At 40.7% G+C, this 22,357-nt stretch overlaps 2 protein-coding genes across 14 annotated transcripts in view; one reads left to right on the forward strand and one right to left on the reverse strand.

Moving 5' to 3' along the window:
• The window catches only part of TMEM68 (transmembrane protein 68), a 33,973-nt gene extending 12,166 nt beyond the window's left edge, over positions 1-21,807 (reverse strand). For 6 of the 13 annotated variants that reach the window (XR_004346478.1, XR_004346480.1, XR_004346479.1 and 3 more), the window contains exons 1-5: positions 21,684-21,801; positions 14,760-14,804; positions 13,561-13,954; positions 5,003-5,170; positions 2,131-2,324 (exon numbers count right to left, since the gene is read on the reverse strand). Coding sequence is in view for 10 of the 13 variants with exons in the window: in XM_032610199.1 (XP_032466090.1) it covers positions 2,131-2,324; positions 5,003-5,170; positions 13,561-13,885 (687 nt within the window). In the remaining 3 variants the exon portion in view is untranslated. Of the gene's footprint in view, positions 1-2,130; positions 2,325-5,002; positions 5,171-6,382; positions 6,523-6,777; positions 6,888-13,560; positions 13,955-14,759; positions 14,805-15,400; positions 15,539-21,683 lie in introns of those variants that run through there. The other 7 variants (XM_032610204.1, XM_032610200.1, XM_032610206.1 and 4 more) reach the window with 7 other exon arrangements.
• Positions 21,808-21,909: 102 nt separating this feature from the next.
• TGS1 (trimethylguanosine synthase 1) overlaps positions 21,910-22,357 on the forward strand; it is a 37,697-nt gene continuing 37,249 nt past the window's right edge. Inside the window, exon 1 of the mRNA XM_032610176.1 lies at positions 21,910-22,172. Coding sequence (XP_032466067.1) covers positions 22,069-22,172 — 104 coding nt within the window. The 5' untranslated portion in view covers positions 21,910-22,068. The remainder of the gene's footprint in view (positions 22,173-22,357) is intronic.

Below are 22,357 nucleotides of genomic sequence, written 5' to 3' on the forward strand. Positions count from 1 at the left end.
TTAGGTTATCGGGTGGTTTTTTTTGGCTGTGTTGGGTCTTCGTTGCTGCGCATGGGCTTTCTCTAATTGCAGCGAGCGGGGGCTACTCTTCGTTGTGGTGTGTGGGCTTCTCATTGCGGGGCTTCTCTTGTGGAGCACGGGCTCTAGGCACATGGGCTTCAGTAGTTGTGGCACGTGGGCCCAGCAGTTATGGCTCACAGGCTCTAGATTGCAGGCTCAGTAGTTGTGGTGCACGGGCTTAGTTGTTCAGCGGCATGTGGGATCTTCCTGGACCAGGGCTAGAACCCATGTCCCCTTTATTGGCAGGTGGATTCTTAACCACTGTGCTACCAGGGAAGCTCTATCTAGGTTATCTTAATTAATTATCTAGAAACTCAGGGATTGATAAAAGGGCTTCTTTCTCTAGATAATTTTTTTCTTTCAAGACTTCTTCCAGGCAATGGTCCTTAAAACTGTAACTTAAGGATGAGGAATTAGAATTCCATGATCAATCTGTGTGATTCCAAATCTATTTTTGTCACTTTTACCTTAAACCTTGGAAGAAATAATTCTCTCAAAATACAAACCTGAAGATTGAACTATCTTTAAGTTTTTAGCTGTTACCATTGCTTTAATATACATTTACACTGATTATCCTTAATTTCGGGACAACTGTGCATATATCATCTTATATTCTACATTATTCATAAAGTCTAAGGTTTTGTTTTCTACCTTAGTACATAAGACTTTTTGGAAAATAAAATGGTCTATAAATTAATTTTCTGTATCATTAATACTATTAACATAGACTTAAATTCAAAAGACTCCTTTCCTGTAGTATTTAAAAAATCAATTCAACAAATGCAGAGAGCCTACTAAGTGCTAGTCATTGTACTAGGAATTCAGAATATAAAAGGTGGCTTTGTCCTAAGGGAGTTTATAATCTACTATAGGACAGTAGTGTTTAAATTTTTATGTTGTCCATTATTAAACACTTGGACAAGTACATCAACTTATACCAAGATCACATTGTTAAAGCACTATAGCAATAACTTACTTCTAGGAATTACATATACAAATATGTACAGAGAATAGAGCTCAATGTATTTTATTTTATTGTAACTCTGCAATTAAAAAATAAACGGAAAATGTCCATTCTTCTTCAAATGTTGCTTTTGGGTTAGAAGGAGTCATCCATAATCCTTTCCTTTTTAATCAAAAGTCTGCATCTGCAAGATGAACAGGCAAGCTAAGGGTGCAGACTGGTGTCTATATGACAGCAGTGGAAACACACACAAAAAAAACAGAAATGTGAAAGCATTAGCAGCAGTCCCTAACTAATTGGCCTGGAAAAAGAAAACCACCTTGTCAAGTGCTATGATTTCTTTTTCTGATAGACAATCTATAATGAAAACAAACAGAAAACAAAGAAGAAACATTCCATAAGTAATAAATGTTTCATAGGATAAAGTACAATACAGAGACCAAAAAGCTTAGATATACTTTCCAAAGCAAAAAAAACAAGATGGCATTCAGATTTTCCAGTTTACTAAGTAGAATAATTACAGCAAATCCCAGAGGAACACTTAATTTTACTGACAAATTCGTTCTTTTAAAAAGATCTAAATTCCACCAATATCTCTTTCTCATCTTTATTCATACTATTAGAGAGCTGATCACATTTGCTGATGAAAAATGGTAGAAACCATATATTATTTGAGCTCTATTGTTATATAAATTGGTCACAAATGCAAGAGTTACAATGAAACCAACCAATAGCCATCACTGAAACATGCCAACTCAGTTGAACCAAAGGATTAAAATACACAGAGTTGGATTGATTATACTTATGAAAAAAAGTATAAGTGAAGGAATACAAAAAATTTCATAAATTTGATTAAAAGAAGCTGGATTTTGAAGCATAAAATAAAGCCTTGCTAGATATTTGCAAATTTCCAGGTTGAATTTTTTTATAAAGATGGCTTCCCACGCACAAGGAATATTTCTCTATTGTTATCTTAGAGTTACAGACACTAATTTTTAAAGTAGTGCAATGACAGTATCTACATTCTGATATACTCTTAAGCTATTTAAGCATTTATTTTAAAGTAGACACAGCTTTCCTTTAATAATCAGTTTTATACAACTCACCACTTTTGCATCAATTGCAACCTGAGCGAAGCCTTTACGATTACCCCACACGATGTTGTAGGTCTCATCGCTAATCAGGGCTTCTCGAACACCACCTGGTGAGATAGCTAACAAGTGACCACTCCGCAGAATTTCAACACATTTTTCTCTTGGTCCATGTATAGCACAAAATACATCAAGTAATAAACTAAACCCTGTAAGAAACATTAGCATGAAGATATATCTTAAGTACTTCTTGTCCAATTCTTCAAGAGCAAAAATCTTCACAACCTACATAATGTACTATCTATACTTAAATCAGTAAATTCTTTTTTTTACTTTTTTTAAACCAACAACAACTCTTAAGGTTAACATAAGATTAATATTGCTGGTAAATTAGTAGCTATGTCTCGCTGATTACTTTCTCAGTGATCACCTACTACTCTGGCTACATATTCAAATTCTTAATTAAAACTCATGGGACTTCCCTGGTGGTCCAGTGGTTAAGACTCCATGCTTCCACTGCAGGGGGCACAGGTTCGATCCCTTGTTGCAGAACTAAGATCCCACATGCCGTGCTGTGTGACGGCCAAAAAAGGAAAAAAACAAACACCTGGGAAAATAGGGATTCTTATTCCCATTTTACAGATGAGGAAAGTTGACTCAGAGAGTTAAGAAGCTTGCTCCAAGTCACACACCTAGCAAAGGGCAGGGCAGAGATTCCGGTCCAGGTATGTCTAGTCCAAAGCTCCTTCCACTGCATCTCATGGCCAAACACTGTCTACAGTATTTATTAGAGCCATCAGAAAGGACATCCCATCATCAATCACACATCTAATCTTCCATTAACCCTATAAGAAAGAGAATCACTCAAGAGAATGTGAGTCTGACTGCTCTAGCTCTACCAAAATTGGCAAGCCACAGTTAAATCTATTGAAATTAAAAGTTAGATACTGCTAATTCCACAATAAAAAATTTTTTAAATCAACAATAATAGCAATATCATTAAGAGTTTTTAATAAAGTGAGTGGTTGGCTCAGGAACAATTAATTCCAGTCTTAATATTATACAGTTTTTCAAATTATAGCTATTTATGGATGAAAGAAATAATCCTATCAGTAATTAAATATTTTAACCAAATCCTAAGCTGGAAATTTAGAGGACTGGTGTTTGTATACATTATCCCTTGAGACTAGGAAATATGGGGATGGAGAGTGAAAACTGTGCAGAATAACCCAGCTTCTCATAGGTTTAAGGATCTGAAGCAAGATTATCAATATTATTGAGAAGAAATAATTCTCATCCTATACTATGTTAAAAGTTCACTGATTTCACTAGATGTATTCTCATGATAAACGAATAAACAGGGGAGGTTTAATAAATTACAAGATCATAAAGGGGGGAATTTTTAAGTCAAATGCTAAATAAAAATATTCACATTTATTATTTATAAAAAGAAAGAAAAGTAAGCAACCTAATGTTCCATAAGAGAAAACTAGTTAAGTAAATATTTTAGTCATATATTTAAAATGTTATTTATAAAACATGGGAAAATGTTAATGCTACATTAAGTTTTTTAAAAAAGAACGAAACAGTTTGCATAACGTGAAGATGTGCAAATTAAAAATGAAGCAAAATAGGGCTTCCCTGGTGGCGCAGTGTTGAGAATCTGCCTGCCAATGCAGGGGACACGTGTTCGAGCCCCAGTCCGGGAAGATCCCACATGCCGCGGAGCAACTAGGCCCGTGAGCCACAACTACTGAGCCTGTGCGTCTGTAGCTTGTGCTCCGCAACAAGAGAGGCCGCGATAGTGAGAGGCCCGCGCACCGCGATGAAGAGTGGCCCCGGCTTGCCGCAACTAGAGAAAGCCCTCGCACAGAAACGAAGACCCAACACAGCCAAAACTAAATAAATTAATTAATTTTTTTAAAAATGAAGCAAAATAAATCAAAATGATAACTGGATATATGTTAGGGGGTAGGACCATATAATGATGTTTTTCTTTCCTCTAGTTTCCAAGCTTATTATAAAGTGATCATATTACTGTCTAAAGAAATACCTTTTATAGCCAATTTAGTTTATACACAAAGTACAAATGGCTTTTTAGTGACACAAGGATGCTGGAAACATTAACCATGTCTATGAAAGGCACTAAGAGAACTGTTATTTCATTCACTGTCTGGCGTTTATCTGGTTGATGGGTGGCTTTTGCTTTTACAATTCCAGAGAACATACCATAAACTTTCTTGGCTTGTTTCTGGTGACTTCCTGACAGAAGAAAATAAGATTTAATCTTAATGAGTTTACTTTAGAATGATTTTTTTAAAAACTCTTATCATGTTTGAAACCATTCAGTTTATTAATCTTTTTAAAAAGGTACGAAGCCTTTATGAATATGAATATTTTTAAAAATGTAGTCCTCAGTCTTAAGAGTTATAATTCTACCAAGCAAGTCAAGTATGATAAGAGACATAATAGGCTCTTTAGGTTAGGATTTCTGAGGCAATATTATATGATTATATAAAGACAAAATATATCCTGGCTAATTTTTTTTAACTTTGATTTGCTATCAAACTGACAGTAATCAAACACTAATTACTATAAAATTAAACTCCCAGATCAATATCTCATGGAAAAATTCACCATATGAAAAATCAACTACCTTCTATACCAAAATACAAATTAATTGTTTGGCAAAAGTTACAATTAACTTCAAAAAATAATGACTGCCTGTTAATAGAGAAAGAAATTAGATAACATTTTTGGCCATAATGTTTTTATATTTAGGTATATTACCTAAAACAGATACTAAACTCAAAGACATACAGACTGTCACATAATTTGATCATGTTAATGAAACATTTTTATATCACCAGCTACAGTGAAAGTTTACCTGGAATTTTAAAAACAAAGTGATCAGCTACTACCCGGCAAGTTCTGCCTTTATGGATAAAAATTTTAGCCATGAAGTAGTAAAAATCGATGGGAATAGCTCCATGATAAAAAATGATCAGTGCTGGCCCTTCTTCTGGTATTTTTTCCATCCCATGAACTTCATAACCTGTTAGAAAGACAAAATACAGATACTTAAAATGTATTTAATATTAGTTTATTTATACTAAAGGATGGTTACTAACTCAGACACTCAGTCTTTCTTTCGGGAGCACAAGCCCCCCTGTTTCCATCCACTTTCCCCTTCCCTCCCTCCCTGAACATATCGGTCCTACAGCGGTTGGGTGGGCCGGCGTGCAGTAGGTGCCTGGGTGGAGGGTGGCCTGCAGTGGGTGCTGGAGCCCAGGCAGGGCGAGGAGGGCATCCGTACAGGGTGGCCCGGGATGGTGAGTCAAAACCCAAACGGTCACGAGAGCCCACACACAGGAGAAGAGACTAGAAAGGGTGCTGGGGCCTGGGCGGGCAAAGGAGGGGAGCCACGTGGCATGAGGATGGGGGTCAGAGCCCGAGTGGAGCAGGGTGGTGTCCCTGAGTGGCAGGGGACGGTGGCAGTGATGGGAGACTGATTACACCCAGGGGGACTGATCAAATCAGTTTACATATTAAGGATAATGTCAGCCTAGTTTCTCACTGTCGGAGAAGGTTAACAGTCGCAAATACAGAAAAGGAGAAAACTAAAATCAACTCTGCAGCCGTGAGAGAACCTCACTCCCACCCTAAGAAGGAGAAGAAGCAGCACGTTAGAAAGCTGAGGCCACTCTCTCAGCTGCGTGGGAGGGAGGGCGAGCAGGTGCCACAAAAGTGGGAGAGAAGAAAACAACCAAAATGTTAACAAACACTTAGAGACCGAATGTGGGCGAGCGCTAGGTGTTGGATCCCCGGGAACCCAGAGACAAACAAGAGTCTGCACCCACTCCCCAGCCTCACGCAGGCCTCAGCGCGCATGCGCGAGAAAACCAGGGGCAGGGCAGGCCAGAGACTCACGAGAGACCCTGCTAAAGATTCAGAGAACAAAATCCCCCTCGCTTCCCGGAAGCTTCTCTTGTAAAAGCAAAACCTGGCCTAGGGAGAAGCGCAGGAAAGCCTTCCACCGCTTCTAAGAACCGGTACTTGCCAAAGGTATCTGACGCGGGCAGGGACAGAGTTCCACTCCCCACCCTCCTCTACCACTGAAGGAATAAACTACTTGGTAATATTTCAAATGGGCTCAAGAGAATGTTTTCAAAAACTAAATTTAATGATATTTCAAGATTCTGTATGTGTCTATACTTTTAACATTTCTTCCCAATTACTGAATTCTAATTCAAATAATTCAATTTACTTAGAACAGTCACTGAAGTTGTCTGACGTTATCCAAAGGATCGATTGTCCCATCAGATAAATTTTCCAAGAAATAAAGAATACTTCTTTCAGGGATTCTATACAGCATATTCCTGAGGTTCTCTCTTGTTTTCCAGAATACTTTTTTTTAAAAAAAAAAGAATTGAGAAATAATTGTTACTTAATACCAGGTCACCTGATTGAAAGTAGAAAAATTCAATGAATCAATTCATTATTGACAAAAACTAGAGTTTACCATCGTGCCACTAAACATTAAGCCCCAATATTCAACTGTGTCACTCGTAAAGCGTGGATGTGGTCATACCGCCCCTCGCTATAAAAGCACCAGCAGATAATCACTCTGGTCAATGTCAAGGCCTTTTAGGTCCCAATTACCGATCAAGTGATGTCAGATTCTTTCGGTGTCACGTGGACTCAGGGCGCCTCCCTCCTCTGTGCTGCTCACGTGACCGTCTCTAAAGGAGCACTTCCTGTCCCATGTTTCCCTGTCGAGCAAAAGCAGAAATCCTGGGGCACGTTACCTGCTCCTCGCTCAGACTCTGTATTCCCCTGGTCACCAGCTTCTGTGCGTTTTACCTCCAAAAACTCTTCAATCTATCACTCCCTCTTTCCAGTGTTAGTTTTGAAGTGTGGCCCCGTCCTCTCCTGCCTACAGAACCCCAGTCCTGGGGATCTGATGGGCAACAGCAGCTCAGAGAACGCAATCGGGAACGCAGCTATCGCCACCATCCGTCCATCCGCTGTCCAGGGACGGGGAGCCTCCGTATGGCACATTTTATGCACATTTCGAGTGGTCTGGGCCCCTTCGATGAAAACAGCCCTACTCTTGTGACGATTGCGGTTCTCTTATTTGATTCCAAGAGATGCGCATTTATTTACCTCCCCTGCTCTGTCCCCTGAGCCTAAGCACTCTCCAGATTCTTTGGCGAGGATCTGAAGGTCACGGGGAGCTCAGGTAGCCTCATCTATCTCCGTAGCAATTATTTATTATGTAAATGAGTTACTGCCTAGTGGCTTTAGACATCAGCATCATGAATCCAGATAAGGATGATCTTCTCCTAAGAGATAGATCCTTTCTAAATGTGTCACCAAAAATCCATTTTCAAGGCTATACGCCTACACACTACGGTAAAATAACAATACCATCCTTTTGAGTCTTCCTCCGGAAAGCACACAGAGGCAAACTACCTATAAAATAAAGTCAAACTCCTGAGCATTGCATTCAAGAGCCTTTAAAGCCGAATTTGGCTACTTCTCCAGGTTCATCCTTCCGCATACATCTCACCCATGAATGATTCATCTTCTGGTCCTGAATACACCCTGCATTTTATTCAGTACTGAGGTGTGCGCATGTTTTAACCTAGGTAGTTTCCTATTAGGACTATAGTAATGAATCTCAGTCTTTCCATTCAACAACCTATCTTGGACATCTATTTGATATACACATGTAGCGATTTTTTTAAATGATTTTTTTAATGGCTGTAAAGTATTCCATAATGAATTCCTATCACTTAGCCATTTTCCTATTTAGGGACCACTGGATTGTTTCCAATTTTTCAAATATTGGTTGCAATGAACCTTCATTTATATGCATCCTTGTGCACTGAATGTGTGAATTTATCACTAGACTGGATGCTGAGGTAACTGTTGATCATGTGGTACACGCCCATTTTAAATTATAACAGAAACTACCAAATCATCCTCCTGACTGGCTACACTGCGGTACTTTCTCACAAGTACTGAGTGAGAGTTCCCATCTCCACATTCTCATCCTTTAAGGTCAACAAACTTTAATTATTTGCCAATCCTCTGAGTAAAAACGCTATCTCAGTGCAGTTTTAATGTGCACTTTCCTAATTACTAGTGGGCTTATGAATCTGTTATAATTATTGGCATTTATATTTAGGCCATTTTTAGACCACATGCTTAGACCACTTTTAAGTTGGATTTCTTTTCTTACTAATTTATTATTTTCTAAGCCGTGTTGTAAATGACTTGTGGTGATCTGCCCCATCTTTTCATGTGTCTTTTAGTTCTGTCTTTTTTGAACAGTTTTTGTTTTTTTGCATCTTCTTTAAGACCATCCGTAGTTGGAGATCATCAAATATTTTCCTATATCTTTTCCTGCTGATCTGGAATACCACTTATATCATTTACTAAATTCACATTTCTGACTTTTTAATCTGTTTGATCTGTTTGTGATGATCCTTTCCCTGTACCAACGCCGTAATTTTAATCATTATAAATGCTAACGGTTTTGATACGATAGGGGAAAACTTCCTCTTTTGTTTTTTCAGATTTGTCTTGGTTATTCTTGTTTGCCCTTTTATATGAATTTTAGACGTTTGATGAAAACGTGTTACAAGTCTACTGAATTGGTAAAGGAACTGGGAGCGTGGGCTGTAGAGCAACATCTCTACTATGCTGAGACTCTATCCACTTCACCTTTTCTGAATTCCATTTGTAAAGTATACAGTTTCTCCATAAAGCTTTTACGTGTTTTTTGGTTAGATCTAGTCTCAAGTAGCATTTTTCCTTTCCATTTTAAAAGTGATTATTGGTGGTATATGAGTAGCTACTAATTTTGTGTTTATCATATGCCCATTTCCCTTGCTAACTAATCTTATTAGTACTGATGGGTGGATTCACTTGGCTTTCAGGCATCTCTTCTTTTCTCGTCTCTGTACTTATTTCTAGGAGCTCCAGGACAATGTTAAATAGTAGTGGTGAGAGCCTCCTTGTTCTGGTCCCTACTTATGGGACTCGCTTTAATACTTCTCCACTTCTCCAATGTGGATCATCTTTGTTGAAGCTTCCTGGTACATTCCCTTTATTGAAGTAGTACCTTTTAGTCTTCGCTTCCTAAGATTTTTTTTTTATTATAACTATTGAATTTTATAAAACTACATTCTATGAGACTGACCTGCAAATCTCCTTTTTGTGTTCTCCTTAGTTTCAATAGCAAAGTTCTGCTAGCTTTGTAAAATAAACTGTGTAGCTCCACATTTTTCCCTACGCTTTCAAACACAGATGGGCATTATCTGTTCCTTAAAAGTTTAGTATAACTTGTGGGCTCTCGGCCCTTTGTGAAGGGAGGAGGATACAGACTTTGACCACTGTTCCAATTTATTTCATGATTACTGGTCTGTTCTGTTTCTCTCTCCTTCTTGAACCAATTTTGATCATTTCTCTCTTCCTGCAAAACTGTCTATTTAATTTTTAAACAAAATGGTGTGAAATAGTTACTCAATTTCTTTCCCACTCATTCTTGAAAGCCTTGTTCAAAAGTTACTTTCTCCATGGATAGTGCTTTCACTTTTGTCCCATAGAATCAAAAATGAACACTTATTGAGCATTCACCTGACAGGCACTGCATTGGATCCGTAGTAACTATCTCATTTGGTCCTCACAGAATCCCTGCACTGATGAGAAAACCCAAGTAAGAAGAGCCCATGTAACTTACTCAAGGTCACACAGTGGTACGGCCAGGACGCAAGCCCACATGTGTCTGACTCCACGACCTGTGCCCTTCCCCACACCACACCTCCTACTAGAGGTGTGCCTGTGCTAATCTGTACCTGTGATTTTCAAATGCTGGTTGCCATCACTCATTGAGTTATGCAATCACTTTAGTCAGTTATAGTCAGCATTTTTCTTTTTAAATAAGAGAGAGTAGAATAGAAAATAGAGCAGATCGCATGAAGACAGTATATACACTTTTGATGAAATAGTATATACCTGTATGTATATACTGAGTGGCAAAATGCATTTCTTGCTAGCAATAAGAATCAAAACTTTGATAGCCTAAAAACATACCTTGAAAATACTAGGAACCTTGAACATAGTAGGTGTGTGAAGTTGAACTTAATAGTGACCAAGAAACAAGTGATGTATTTTAGTGCTTTCCAAATTATTGGAGAAAGATGCTCTGTAATGGTGATAGCTAACATTTGTTGAACTTTTATTATGTAATAAAAATTATTCTAAGTACTTTACATCAAGGCCCAGTGAATCCTTCCAACAACCCATTTTACAGAAGAGGGAAATGAAGTCCAGAAAAGTAAGTATCTTGTTTGAAGAGAAGGGTTATTTACATAGTCTTAAAGGAGTTCTCCCAAGACATCTATCAATTACAAAGTAAAAAATAGCAACTTTGTGGTGGAGAAACCTAACAGACACCTCCTTAACCACGTGATCAAAGTCACCATCACCAATAATAAAACATGTCAACATCATGAACCTCGGATACAATGTGCTGAGAAGGACCCACCATCAGAGGGATTCTTATCAAAAATGTACAACTTCAATCAATTTATGGAAAACATCAGATCTAAATTAAGAGACAGTCTACAAAATCACTGAGCAGTACTCTTCAGAAGTCTGAAGGTCATAAAAGACTAAAAAACCCTCAGAGATTGGAGGAGACGTGACAACCAAATGCAGGATGGGATCCTGGTAAAAGGACACTGGCAGGGAAACTGGTAAGATGTGAATAAAATCTGTAGTTTGGTTGATAGTATTATATCACTGTTAATCTGATAACTGTACAAACGGTTATGTAAGATGTTAACATTAGGGGAAGCTGAGTGAAAAATAGGAACTCTGCACTATTTTTGCAACTTTTCTGTAATTCTAAATTTTTTTAAAATGAAGTTTAAAAAAATCCTAATTGTTGCAAAAGGAAGGGAGGAGGAGGAGGGAGAAGGGAGGGGAGAAGAAATCAGGTAACCTGTCCAAGGTCCCCCTGCGGTGACTGGCAGGGCCTCGTTCGAACTCAGGAGTCGGACCCAGGAGTCCTTCCCTGGGGGAAAGACAGAGGAGGGGAAAGGAAACTCTTACCCAACTGAAGGACAGCGGGAATGTTCTCCTGAAATCCCAATTTAATTTTCCCATAAAAAAAACTCTACTACATATGGTTTAATTTATAGGACGCTTTTACTGAATAAAATATGTCCATTTCTTTAAAAATTAATAGTAAAATGTGAAGTAAAAAAGTCAAAATTTTTATAGTTTAAAGGCTGTAAGCAACTTGAGGGTAGGGGCTTCACTGACAGACTACCTAGAAATGCAGGTATCTAAGAAATACCAAATTCATGTTTCTTGATGTAGTAGAATCAGATTCTTTTGAAAAATGATAAAGCACTTACATAATATACATTAGAAGGTAAAATTTAACTTCAAAACAGGAAACACTGGATAGATTCTTATACAAAGATACTTATAGTAAACCAGTTATAAACAAACAACAGCTCAATAGGTAAGTAAATTAGTTATAGGATTTACAGAGTCCATATAGTCATTATAAGTCATGTAAGGAGGCTTAGCGACATGAAAATGCTAGTCTGCCACACAAATAAAAAATAAACACACAGAATTCAACTGCATGGTAAATTTTAGGTGACTATTATTTTCTTCTTTATTTTCACTCGCCACATTTTCTAAAATGAACATTTTTATTTGTTAAAAAATTCCTCTGAAGATTCTTTACAAAGCATAAATTAAAACTGATTTGACATCAATACAAAATCCAGATATGCACACAAATGCCTTTTGTGTGCGTCACTAAAGAACAGAGTGAAGAAAATCATTTTAAAAAGCATCACTTATCTTACTAAAATATGTTATTATAAATAAAACATTAAAACATGGTAAGAACTATATATTTTACTTCCTCTGAGCCATAGGTGCATATTTTTAAATACCTCAAAAAAATAAATAATAAATACCTCAAAATTATATATGCTGCTACAAAATAAGTTTAACACTTGAATTTATCCACATTAAATCATGTCTCCCGAAACAGAAAAAAATTCAAATTCCTTACAATATATATTACCCTGAAGTATAGGGGGTTATAAGTGGGAGAGGGACATCGTTTCCCGAGTACTGTAAACGAGGCCACTGAATTTCTGTCTCACTGCTTTAAAGACAATGAACGAGAGCAGTCCACATAGGCACGGCCTCTGGTCACGGAATGCTGAAACAGCATCCCACCTCCGGTGAACAACCACGAGCAGGTGTGCGAGTTGTACGGACTGGCAACGGCATTCGTATTCATGGGTAAATACTATGAATTCAACACGTCGACGGCATGTGGTTCCTGTTTGCAAAGCTGCTGTCTGTCGACCACTACACTCTGACCCTGAGCCCAACCAGGGACAAGCCCGCGGCACAGCACAGATCAGAGGAGCACAGGTCTGGAACCAGGAATCAGGGGCTGCATCCTGGCCCTTCTCCCTGGTGTCCTGGCGTGCCTCGGGCACATAACAACCTCGCTGTTCTTCAGTTTCCTTATGGGAAAACTGTAAAATGGAGATAACACGTGGACTCTCTCTACAGCATTATAAGAACTGATGCACGGTAAGCATTTGACTGACTGTACGGCACAGTCAAGTGCTCAAAAGCGATTTGCAGGCATATGTAGGATTAAAATGACAACATGTCAGCTGAATAAGTCACACAGCAAACGGAAAACGGGTACATTTTGGTATATATTCTATCTAATTTAATGTTATTACTATTTAATATTATTTTTCATTTTTTAAAAATCTCTACACTGGGAAAGTCAAACTTATTTCGAACAAAATGGAAGTAAACGCAAAATAAAGCAATTTCAAAACAGTTTTCTATACTGTTTTTTTTTTTTTTTTTTTTTTTTTTGTGATACGCGGGCCTCTCACTGTTGTGGCCTCTCCCGTTGCGGAGCACAGGCTCCGGACGCGCAGGCTCAGCGGCCATGGCTCACGGGCCCAGCCGCTCCGCGGCATGTGGGATCTTCCCAGACCGGGGCACGAACCCGTGTCCCCTGCATCGGCAAGCAGACTCGCAACCACTGCGCCACCAGGGAAGCCCTCTATACTGTTTTAATTCATCTCTTACTCTCTTAGATAACTTAACTATTAATTTTTTATTTGAGCTTAGAGTGATAGTCTACATTATTACGTGGTTCTTTGTTTAATGGAAACTAGTGTGCTCAGAAAAAATCATTTTAAGAAAGACATATATATGCACAATGCATGCAAACAGGTAACAGGAAATAGTAACTATCCCTTCTATTATATTTTTCAATATTTCGTCAATCAACAAAATGGAAGGGTAACACGGTTTCAGCGCCACCCACACGAAAAGGAGCCCCAAACTCAAAGTAATCTCGCTTACCGTGCCAGACGGCCGCGTGTCCATCCCACAGCGTTGCCACCGTCTTCCTGGCACCGTCCCATAAATTATGAGAGTAAGCTTCTTTTAATACATTCTTCCTCTTATAAATGTGTAAGAAAATAATAGTAAGGTAGAGAAGAAAGATAGTAAAGTAAGGAAGTATTAAAAGTATGAGTGGTGTAAAAACCCACAAGAGATAGTTTGCAAAATTCCAGTAGTCCTCCAGGTGCTCCACACCAAACCATTCTTCAAGTACGTGGATCAGACAAGTCATGGAGGGCATGGAATCCTGTCCTGTCCCACAGGTTTGATTTTTGTCTATCATTTTTCTTTAGGTGAAAATGACAAATTCAGTCTCTTTCTTCGACGTCATGGCAGGTCTTTAATTTGGCCACTAAAAGGGAAAAAATAATCCAAAGTTATTCTCTTCACAGCTGAAATGTTAAATGTTTTAGCCTACACGAATACTGTGTAGTCATTTCTTAATACCAAAAATGAGTAGACTGGTAACAAGTTAACTTTGTTGCAGATTTAAATGTGAAAATGGGTTTCATTTGTGAAGAGTGCTGGGTTTAGCTTCTGAAATAACTCACAAGCTACAATTACAAGAGGAAAATAAAGCTGACGAATGAAATTTCAGATTGATCTTAATAATTTGACTTATATCTTAATGGATCATACTGAACGTTTGTATCTCAAACTAGGTTATGTTGAGATAACTATTCTTCATAGAAGAAAACATCAATATCTGATTCAATAAAAGTAACCCAATTCTTAGGAAATGATGACATACATTTTTAGATATTACCTTTTACAAGCAAGTTTATAGAAAAGCTCTCTGTTCCTCTGACATTATACAATAATACAAATTTGTCAGTGTCATTTTTATCTTATAGTCACTAAAATTTCTCTTGTATCTTAAATGATTGAAAGAATACAGCATGGGGCTTCCCTGGTGGCGCAGTGGTTGAGAGTCCGCCTGCCGATGCAGGGGACAAGGGTTCGTGCCCCGGTCCGGGAAGATCCCACATGCCGCGGAGCGGCTGGGCCCGTGAGCCGTGGCCGCTGAGCCTGCGCGTCCGGAGCCTGTGCGCCACAATGGGAGAGGCCACAACTGTGAGAGGCCCGCGTACCGCAAAAAAAAAGAATACAGCACGCAATTATTCTATGTCATTCTCTAAACTATTCACTTAACTTACCAGAAATTAGATAAATATCTTGTCCCAAGCTTCAATGTCTGTATTCTGAAAAACACAGTATATAAAAGGAAGAAAAATGATTTAAAAAAAGATAATCATTAATACCCAGAGATAGAATTTCCATAAAATAAATGGCAAGACACATTCACCAATGTGTGACAACTATGCTTACAGCCCTATACTAGTATATCACAATTAAAAATTATACTCACACTACCAGTGCTTTTAGTGAGGACACCTCTATACACTGTTTTAGTTCCACACTATAAAGCCCCACCTAAGACATTTTTTAAATTCACAGCTATAGAAACTTCGCTTCTTCAGAGAAAAAGTCTGAAGTTAAGATGTGTAACAGACTCTGTCTCTTTTAGCCATTGCCAGATAGCGAGCTGATGGTCAGACATGACACTCGATGGTGCGGTTACATCAGCCTCATGATCATGTTCTCCTGCAGCAGATTTCCCTCTTCCGTCACTATTTTCTCTGCTTCTGATTCTACCCTTAGAGATATTTTATCATTATTCCATACCATATAGACTTAATGAAAATCATCTCAAGTCCTTTGAGGATGAGGCAGGAAATGAAAAAATGAAAGAAAGGGATGGAGGGAGAGGGAGAGACAGATGTACAAGAGCAATTACATGTTGTCTTGAAGCCAAGATTATCTTGCTGATAACTAGCATGTTAGCAGGGCACAGAATTGACTTGTTCTTCCAGCGTTAGAGGATTTAGTCCAGTTTCCTTGTAACCAATAGCATTTATCTGTGAGAAACCTGGGCCTGTTACGGTAACAGAAGGTGGACACAGCACACATTAAGCCCACAACCTGTGTTTTATTTACATCACATTTTAATCAATCCATCTAAAGAGGCAAACTGCTAAAATTTACCAGTGTTTGATCATTTAGCGTGCAACAGAGCAAAACTTACTACTTTTTAAAATGAGAGCTTTCCTCACTAGGACGGCTATATTCAAAAAAAAAAAAGGAAAATAACAAGTGTTGTTGATAATATGGAGAAATTAGAACCTTCATACATTGCTGGTGGGAATATAAAATGGTGCAGTCACCATGGAAATCAGTCCTCAAAAAGCTAAACATAGAGTTACCATTTGACCCAGTAATTCTAGTCCTAGGTATACACCCAAGAGAACTGAAAACGTATATTCACACAGGTATCTGCATACAAGTGTTGACAGCAGCATTATTCATAATAGCCAAGAAATGGACAACCCAAATGCCCATCCACGGACGGATAAAAATACGCTATACCCAGAAAACAGAATATTCTTCAGGCACAAAAAGAAATGAAGTACTAGTTCATACTACAATATGCGTGAACCCTGAAAACTTTATACTAAGTAAAAAAAAGTCAGATACTGAAGGCCACACCTTGTATGATTCCATTCACACGAAATACCCAGCACAGGCTAATCCACACAGACAGAAAGGTTAGTGGCTGCCAGAGGCTGGGGGAGGGGGCAATGAGAAGTGACTCCCAATGGAAACAGAGGTGCCTTTAGGGGATAAAGAAAATGTTCCGGAACTGGATGGTAGTGATGGTTTAGGACCTTGTGAATATACTAAAAACCACTGAGTTGCACATTTTTAAATGGTGAATATTACGATGAATTACGTATCAACAGAAAGAGCTTCCAAATAGTAATACATTAAAATTTATGACAGCCTCTCAAATATGTTAAAAGAAGCTCTTCCCAGGCCTGAAAACCAATCATTTTGGTGATCTGACCCGTACTGCTTAATACAATTGTCCCAATAATCTAGTCTCAGGACTTCCCTGGCGGTCCAGTGGTTAAGACTTCACCTTCTAAAGCAGGGGGTGCAGGTTCAATCCCTGGTCAGGGAGCTAAGATCCCACATGCCTGGCAGCCAAAACACCAAAACATAAAACAGAAGCAATATTGTTACAAATTCAATAAAGACTTTAAAAATGGTCCACATCAAAAAAATCTTTAAAAAAAATCTAGTTTCATTTCCAATTTTTAATAGGATTGTAAAATCTTGTGATTTTAAAACCCTCTTTAGTACCTCGTCCCACCCAAATTGGTAAAAGAACTATACCTCTTGTCCATAGTTATGATTTATTACACACACTTAACACACACAGTAGAGGGGAGAGGGACAGTGCAAAGGCAGACACCCAGGGACAGAGGCTATGCGGACCCCTCACAAGATCCTGCCGTCTGCTAACAGCATCCAAGTGCTGCACGCAGGACCTCCTCCAAAAATGATCAACCCAGATTTTGATTTAAAACCTCCCAGGACAGAAAACTCAAAAGGTGCCCTTTCCACCATCAGAACCGTTCATCAAAATGCTAAAAAGACCTTCCTTACACTTACTTCCCTGGAATTTTCCCCATAGACCTAGTTCTGTACCATTGAAACTCTCCCATTAGACAACCTCTTAAGTTTTAGGACAGCTATCACAAAGCTACAAAATCCTCTTTTCTAGTCAGAATCCTTATTAATCCTTTCATCCACTCCTGGGACCTGGTTCCGTAACCTTTCACCACTCGGGTCACACCCTGTGACTGACTCTGCTTATCCAATATGGAGCGGAGCAGGTAGAGTAACCCACCAGGGCCTGGGTTTGCTAAGATCTATAAAACTGGGATAACAGTAGAACTTAGATATACTACATTAGATGATGGAGGTGCCATGGAGACAACATCCCGCAGGCAAGGGGGTAAGGAGAAGGCTGCTACGTTATACGGCGTGGTCTGGGAAGGCGTCTCTAAAAGGATGTTTGAGCAAAGACCTGAGGACATGAGGAAGCAAACCGTGCAGGCATTTGGAAGAGAATTCCAGCTGAAAGAACGGTGAGTACAAAGGATGTGCACTTGGAGGGGTCAGCAAAGCAGTCGGGTTGAGGAAGAGGGACGGGGCGGGGGGGCGCAGTCAGAACTGAGGAGCACTGCAGAACTCTGTGGGCCAGCTTTCACCTAAGTGAGATGGAAAAGGCACCAGAAGGGTGGGTTCTAAATGACTGCTGTGTTGAGAACACATTGCACAGGGAGCAAACAGGAAGTTATTGCAGTCACTGAGATGCGTGATGAATAGGTGTGCCAGCGTGCAGGCTGTAAGACATGATCAGCTTCTGGATGTATTTTGAGGATAAAGCCAACAGGATATGCTGGTGAATCCATGTAGAACGTGAGCGAGAGAAGTCCGATATGGCCTCACGGTGTCCAGGCAACATGGGTTTGTAACCTGGGAGGCTCTGCCACTTACTGTGTGACCCAGACAAGTTACGTAACATCAGTTTCTCCATCTATAAAATGAGAACAACAGTACCTTCCTAATGAGACTGTCGTGAAAAAAGCTCAGAAGAGTGCCTTCCACCATAAAGGCACTAAACAAGTGTTACTCTCATCATCATCATTGTTAGCTTGCTTGTGAGAGGATGGACTTGCCAGAGAACAGGTTTAGACACCCCAGGAATTCCCGGCCATCAGGAATTCAGGTCTGAACACGTTAAGATTCTACTGGACATCCACGTGGAGATGGTCAGAAGGCAGCTGGACACAAGCAGAGTTTAGCAGGAAGATCAGGGCTAAAGAAATATACCCGAGATTCGGTGACATATAGACCAGTATTGAAAACCGTACAACTAAAGAAGGTCCCTTTAGGGAGTGAATATAAAATTAAAAAGTTTCCAAAACTGAGCCTTGGGGCATTCAACATTTTAGAAGCTGGGAAGCCAATGAGGAACCAGCATTCTCCTTCCAGACGTGGCATCTTGGATGTCAAAGTAAGAAAGTGTTTCAGGAAAGGAGTCCTCAGCTGTTTCATATGACACTCGGAGGTCTAGTAAGATAAAGATCATTGATCCTTGGATTTTACAACACAGAGGCACTGACAAGCCCTGATAAGACCAGTTTTGATAGAGTGGGGATAAAAGTCAGGTGGAGAAAGTTCAAGAAAGAATGCGAGGGAATGAATTGGAAATAGCAAATACAGACAACTCTTCAGAGAATTACTGTTGCAAAAAGGAACAGAAAAACAGGTGGGTATCCAGAAAGGAATGTGGATCAAGTTTGTTGTCTTACGATGAACAAAAATACAGCAGCTTTTAATACCAGTGATGATGTATCAATGAGAGAACGAGAAATGGATGATGCAAGGGAGATTACTGTTGAGGCCTAGGCCAGAGGGGATAGAATACAGTGTATAAAAAAGAAGATGCCCCAAAAAGACTTACATCGCTCGGTTTTTAATTCATTTACTCAATAAATATTTATCAAACAAGTATGTAGCTTGTGCTCAGCACTATTCTAAACACAGGGGAATATGTCACTAAATAGATGGTTATGAGAAAACATATGTAAAAGCACTTAGAATAATATGCCTAGCACATACTAAGCACCTAACCAATGCTGGCTAACTAAATACAGATAGATATAAACTCTTTTCATCCAAATTTTTGACAAAAATGTGGACCAAGACAGTGTCCTAAAATCTGTCACTAGAGAACTATCAAAGGAATCTAAATAACAAGCTTTTGAATTGATAAAATACTTACTTATGATAAAATGGAAAAATGGTCTTAGAACTCAATGAATACAACCTCTTAATTTTGTGGAAAAGTTAAAAATAGAAAGCCAAGTTGACTTACCCAGTTACTAAATTAATTCAGTGAAAAACCAAGAGCCAAAATTAAAACCCAGTCCTCCTACTTCCTACTCTGATTTTCATTATACTTCAAGTCTCTCTCTCTCTCTCTCTCTCTAACAGAAAGGCTAAAAATATTAAGATTGCAATTTCTATCTTCCCTCTACTTCTGCCTGGCTCTTCTTCCCCTCCAATTTACCATAGGCTGTACGTGACTCTCTACCACTTTATTTTAATCCAATAAAAACTATAATTCTTAAAAGATGTTTTGGGGGAGATGTAATATTTTAGTTACCAAAATTCTAGGTTATTTCCTAACCCCTACCCCCCAAAAAATCTCCAGTGAAACAGTCCTATGCATCACATATTTTCCCATCTGGAATTCACGTAACTTGTAAGAAAAAGTTGACAAGTTGAAATATCAGCATGTTGATATTGATGGCAAGGAACATTTACAATAATTAACTTTATAGATGTTTAAAATCAGAGTATTTCAAAAACTAATAAAACAGGATTTTTTTGTTTTGTTTTCTACAAAAACTTAAGGAAATAAATCTATTCCTTTTTTTTTTTTTAACCATTACTGGTACTTTTAGCACCATGTATGGTAGCAGATTCATTTCTTACTTTTAGTATGTGAGCCACATTGAGGATGTGCTGAAAATGCCAATTACAAGAAATACTCACTGAAATCCAAATTAATTTTCCCTTTTCCTTTTTGCAGATTTAATAATGGTTCAACAGGGCTTTTGTACTCAGTTTTAGTGAGTACACTCTACTTCAAACCATCAATAAAAATGAAGTTTAATATTTCAGTTATGATATCTGGCAAACTCAACCATTTTATCTCTAAAGCAATATCTTTTGGATTTCAAGCTTCGAACTCTAGGTTCTGAGATGAATTACCTTTCAAGGTGGTTTTTCTCACTGCTGTGGCCTCTCCCGTTGCGGAGCACAGGCTCCGGACGCGCAGGCCCAGCGGCCATGGCTCACGGGCCCAGCCGCTCCGCGGCATGTGGGATCTTCCCGGACCGGGGCACGAACCCTTGTCCCCTGCATCGTTAGGCGGACTCTCAACCACTGCGCCACCAGGGAAGGAAGCCCTCAAGGTGGTTTTTTATGTTGTTGTTTTTTTTTTTTTTCAATCCTACAATGTCCTTCGACTCCTAGCTAGAATCTTCCACTCTGTTTCATAATTATTGTTCCCGCCTTATTTTCTCAACTATCCTCATCCCCAAATGTTAACACAACCGTACTGGTGTAACCGTGCAGCAGTCTTATCTTTTTGAGTCACTAACATGAGTAAGGCAGCAGCAAGGATGCGGGAATAAACATTTCATTTGAACGTTAACCTTCTACTTCCACTCACCAGTAAATGCGGCCAAAATATTAGGGGCCATTCTAAACGTCTGGATTTTATCTTAGCTCTTACATATTCTAAAGGAATACCAAACCAACTTCAGCACCCATCGCACAAGCCAAGTCCTAAGTGCCCCGACAACCTTCAAGTTTGAACATGCTTCAACAGGAAGCTGCCTGGGTGATCTCAACCAATGCCCCGCACCAAACACTGATTGCTTTTTTCAAATCCAGCAGCGCTGCTCCAGTTTTCGACATCCTGGTTTGTGCATATGTATCCTTCGTATATCATCAGCAGCTGGAGGGCTGAGCCCTGGTTCACAGGCTGCAGACTCCGGAGACCGAAACAGTGCCAGGCGCCTCCAGAGTATGGACCTACCCGGACTATTACCAGCACAGGTGAGAGGTTGGATACCCACTTCGGTCCTTCCAGCAGTCCGAGGAAGCAAGTCCTACGAATCATCCCTATTTACAGATGCTCACAGCGAGGCCCAGGAGGGTTCCGTGGCCCACCCGGGTCACACAGGTGGTATAAAGGGGCATCGACCAGGACCCCCGCCGGGACTGAAGTGTGTGGACGCGACCCCCTCCCCACGACCACCTTCGGCTTCACACAGTGGGCTCCATTCGCCTCCCTATCAGAGCGGCCCCGGGAAGCCCAGGGACCTGCAGGGACGGGGGAAGGCACCTCGCCCCGACCCAAGTGGAGGCCGCACCCGCCGAACTGCAGTGTTTGGGGCTCGAGGGGAGATGCGGGCCGAGGTGAATGGGCTCGCTGTGACCCAGGCAGGGCCTTCCCTCCCGGCCACTCTGGGGCCCCAGCCGAAGCCCGAGTCCTGCGGGAGGCCGGGGACTCCGCGCGGCCGCGGCGCCCAGGCCCCCGAGGCTGGCAGGGCGCCGAAGAGCGCGGGGAGGCCCAGGCGGGGACGACGCACCTCGGGCAGCAAGCAGAGCGGGCTCGGCTCGCCCTCACCCTGCAGCAGCGGCGGGAGCTCCTCGGTGGCTCACTCGGGGAAGCAGAGGCACTCGAACGGCCGTTCTCCCCGAGAGACCCGGAAGGAAAAAGCCAAGCGCCGGCTGCAGCCCGAGCAGCGTTGAGTGTGACACCGCCCCTCGCCCCGTCCCTTCCTGTGTCCCCACCCCCGGAACCACTTCCGTCTGAGGCTTCTCTCGTGCTCCGGGTTGGAGTGCTCGTGGGCTCGTCCCTCCTCGGCAACCGGGCGGGCCTCCAGTCCTGCCCTCGGTCCCCAGCAGCCGAACAGCGGCCGGGAGGCCTCCGCGCGCAATCTGCCGCGTGGCCGCCTCCTCTGAGGCGCTACGATGTACTGCGAGAAGTGGAGCTCCGTGGCGGAGATGTGTCTCTTCCTTGAAGATCTGCGGGAGGACTCCTGCATCCTCTGCCTCTGCTCCAGGGCGTTTGTGGAGTAAGTCGCACGCGGGCCTCTCGGTTTCCTGACCTGTAGGGGTTGGGGTGGCGATGGATCCCCGGGATCGGGGCCAGAGTGTCCGACCGTCGGGTACAGTGGTGCCTGAGAGAAAGGAAGAACCGTCCTCGGGCTTTACGGCGTGCTCGCCCACGGCCCTGAAGTGATGGAGCAAGTCTGCTCTG

Source organism: Phocoena sinus, chromosome 17, assembly GCF_008692025.1.
Source record: "Phocoena sinus isolate mPhoSin1 chromosome 17, mPhoSin1.pri, whole genome shotgun sequence".
Classification (NCBI taxonomy): domain Eukaryota; kingdom Metazoa; phylum Chordata; class Mammalia; order Artiodactyla; family Phocoenidae; genus Phocoena; species Phocoena sinus.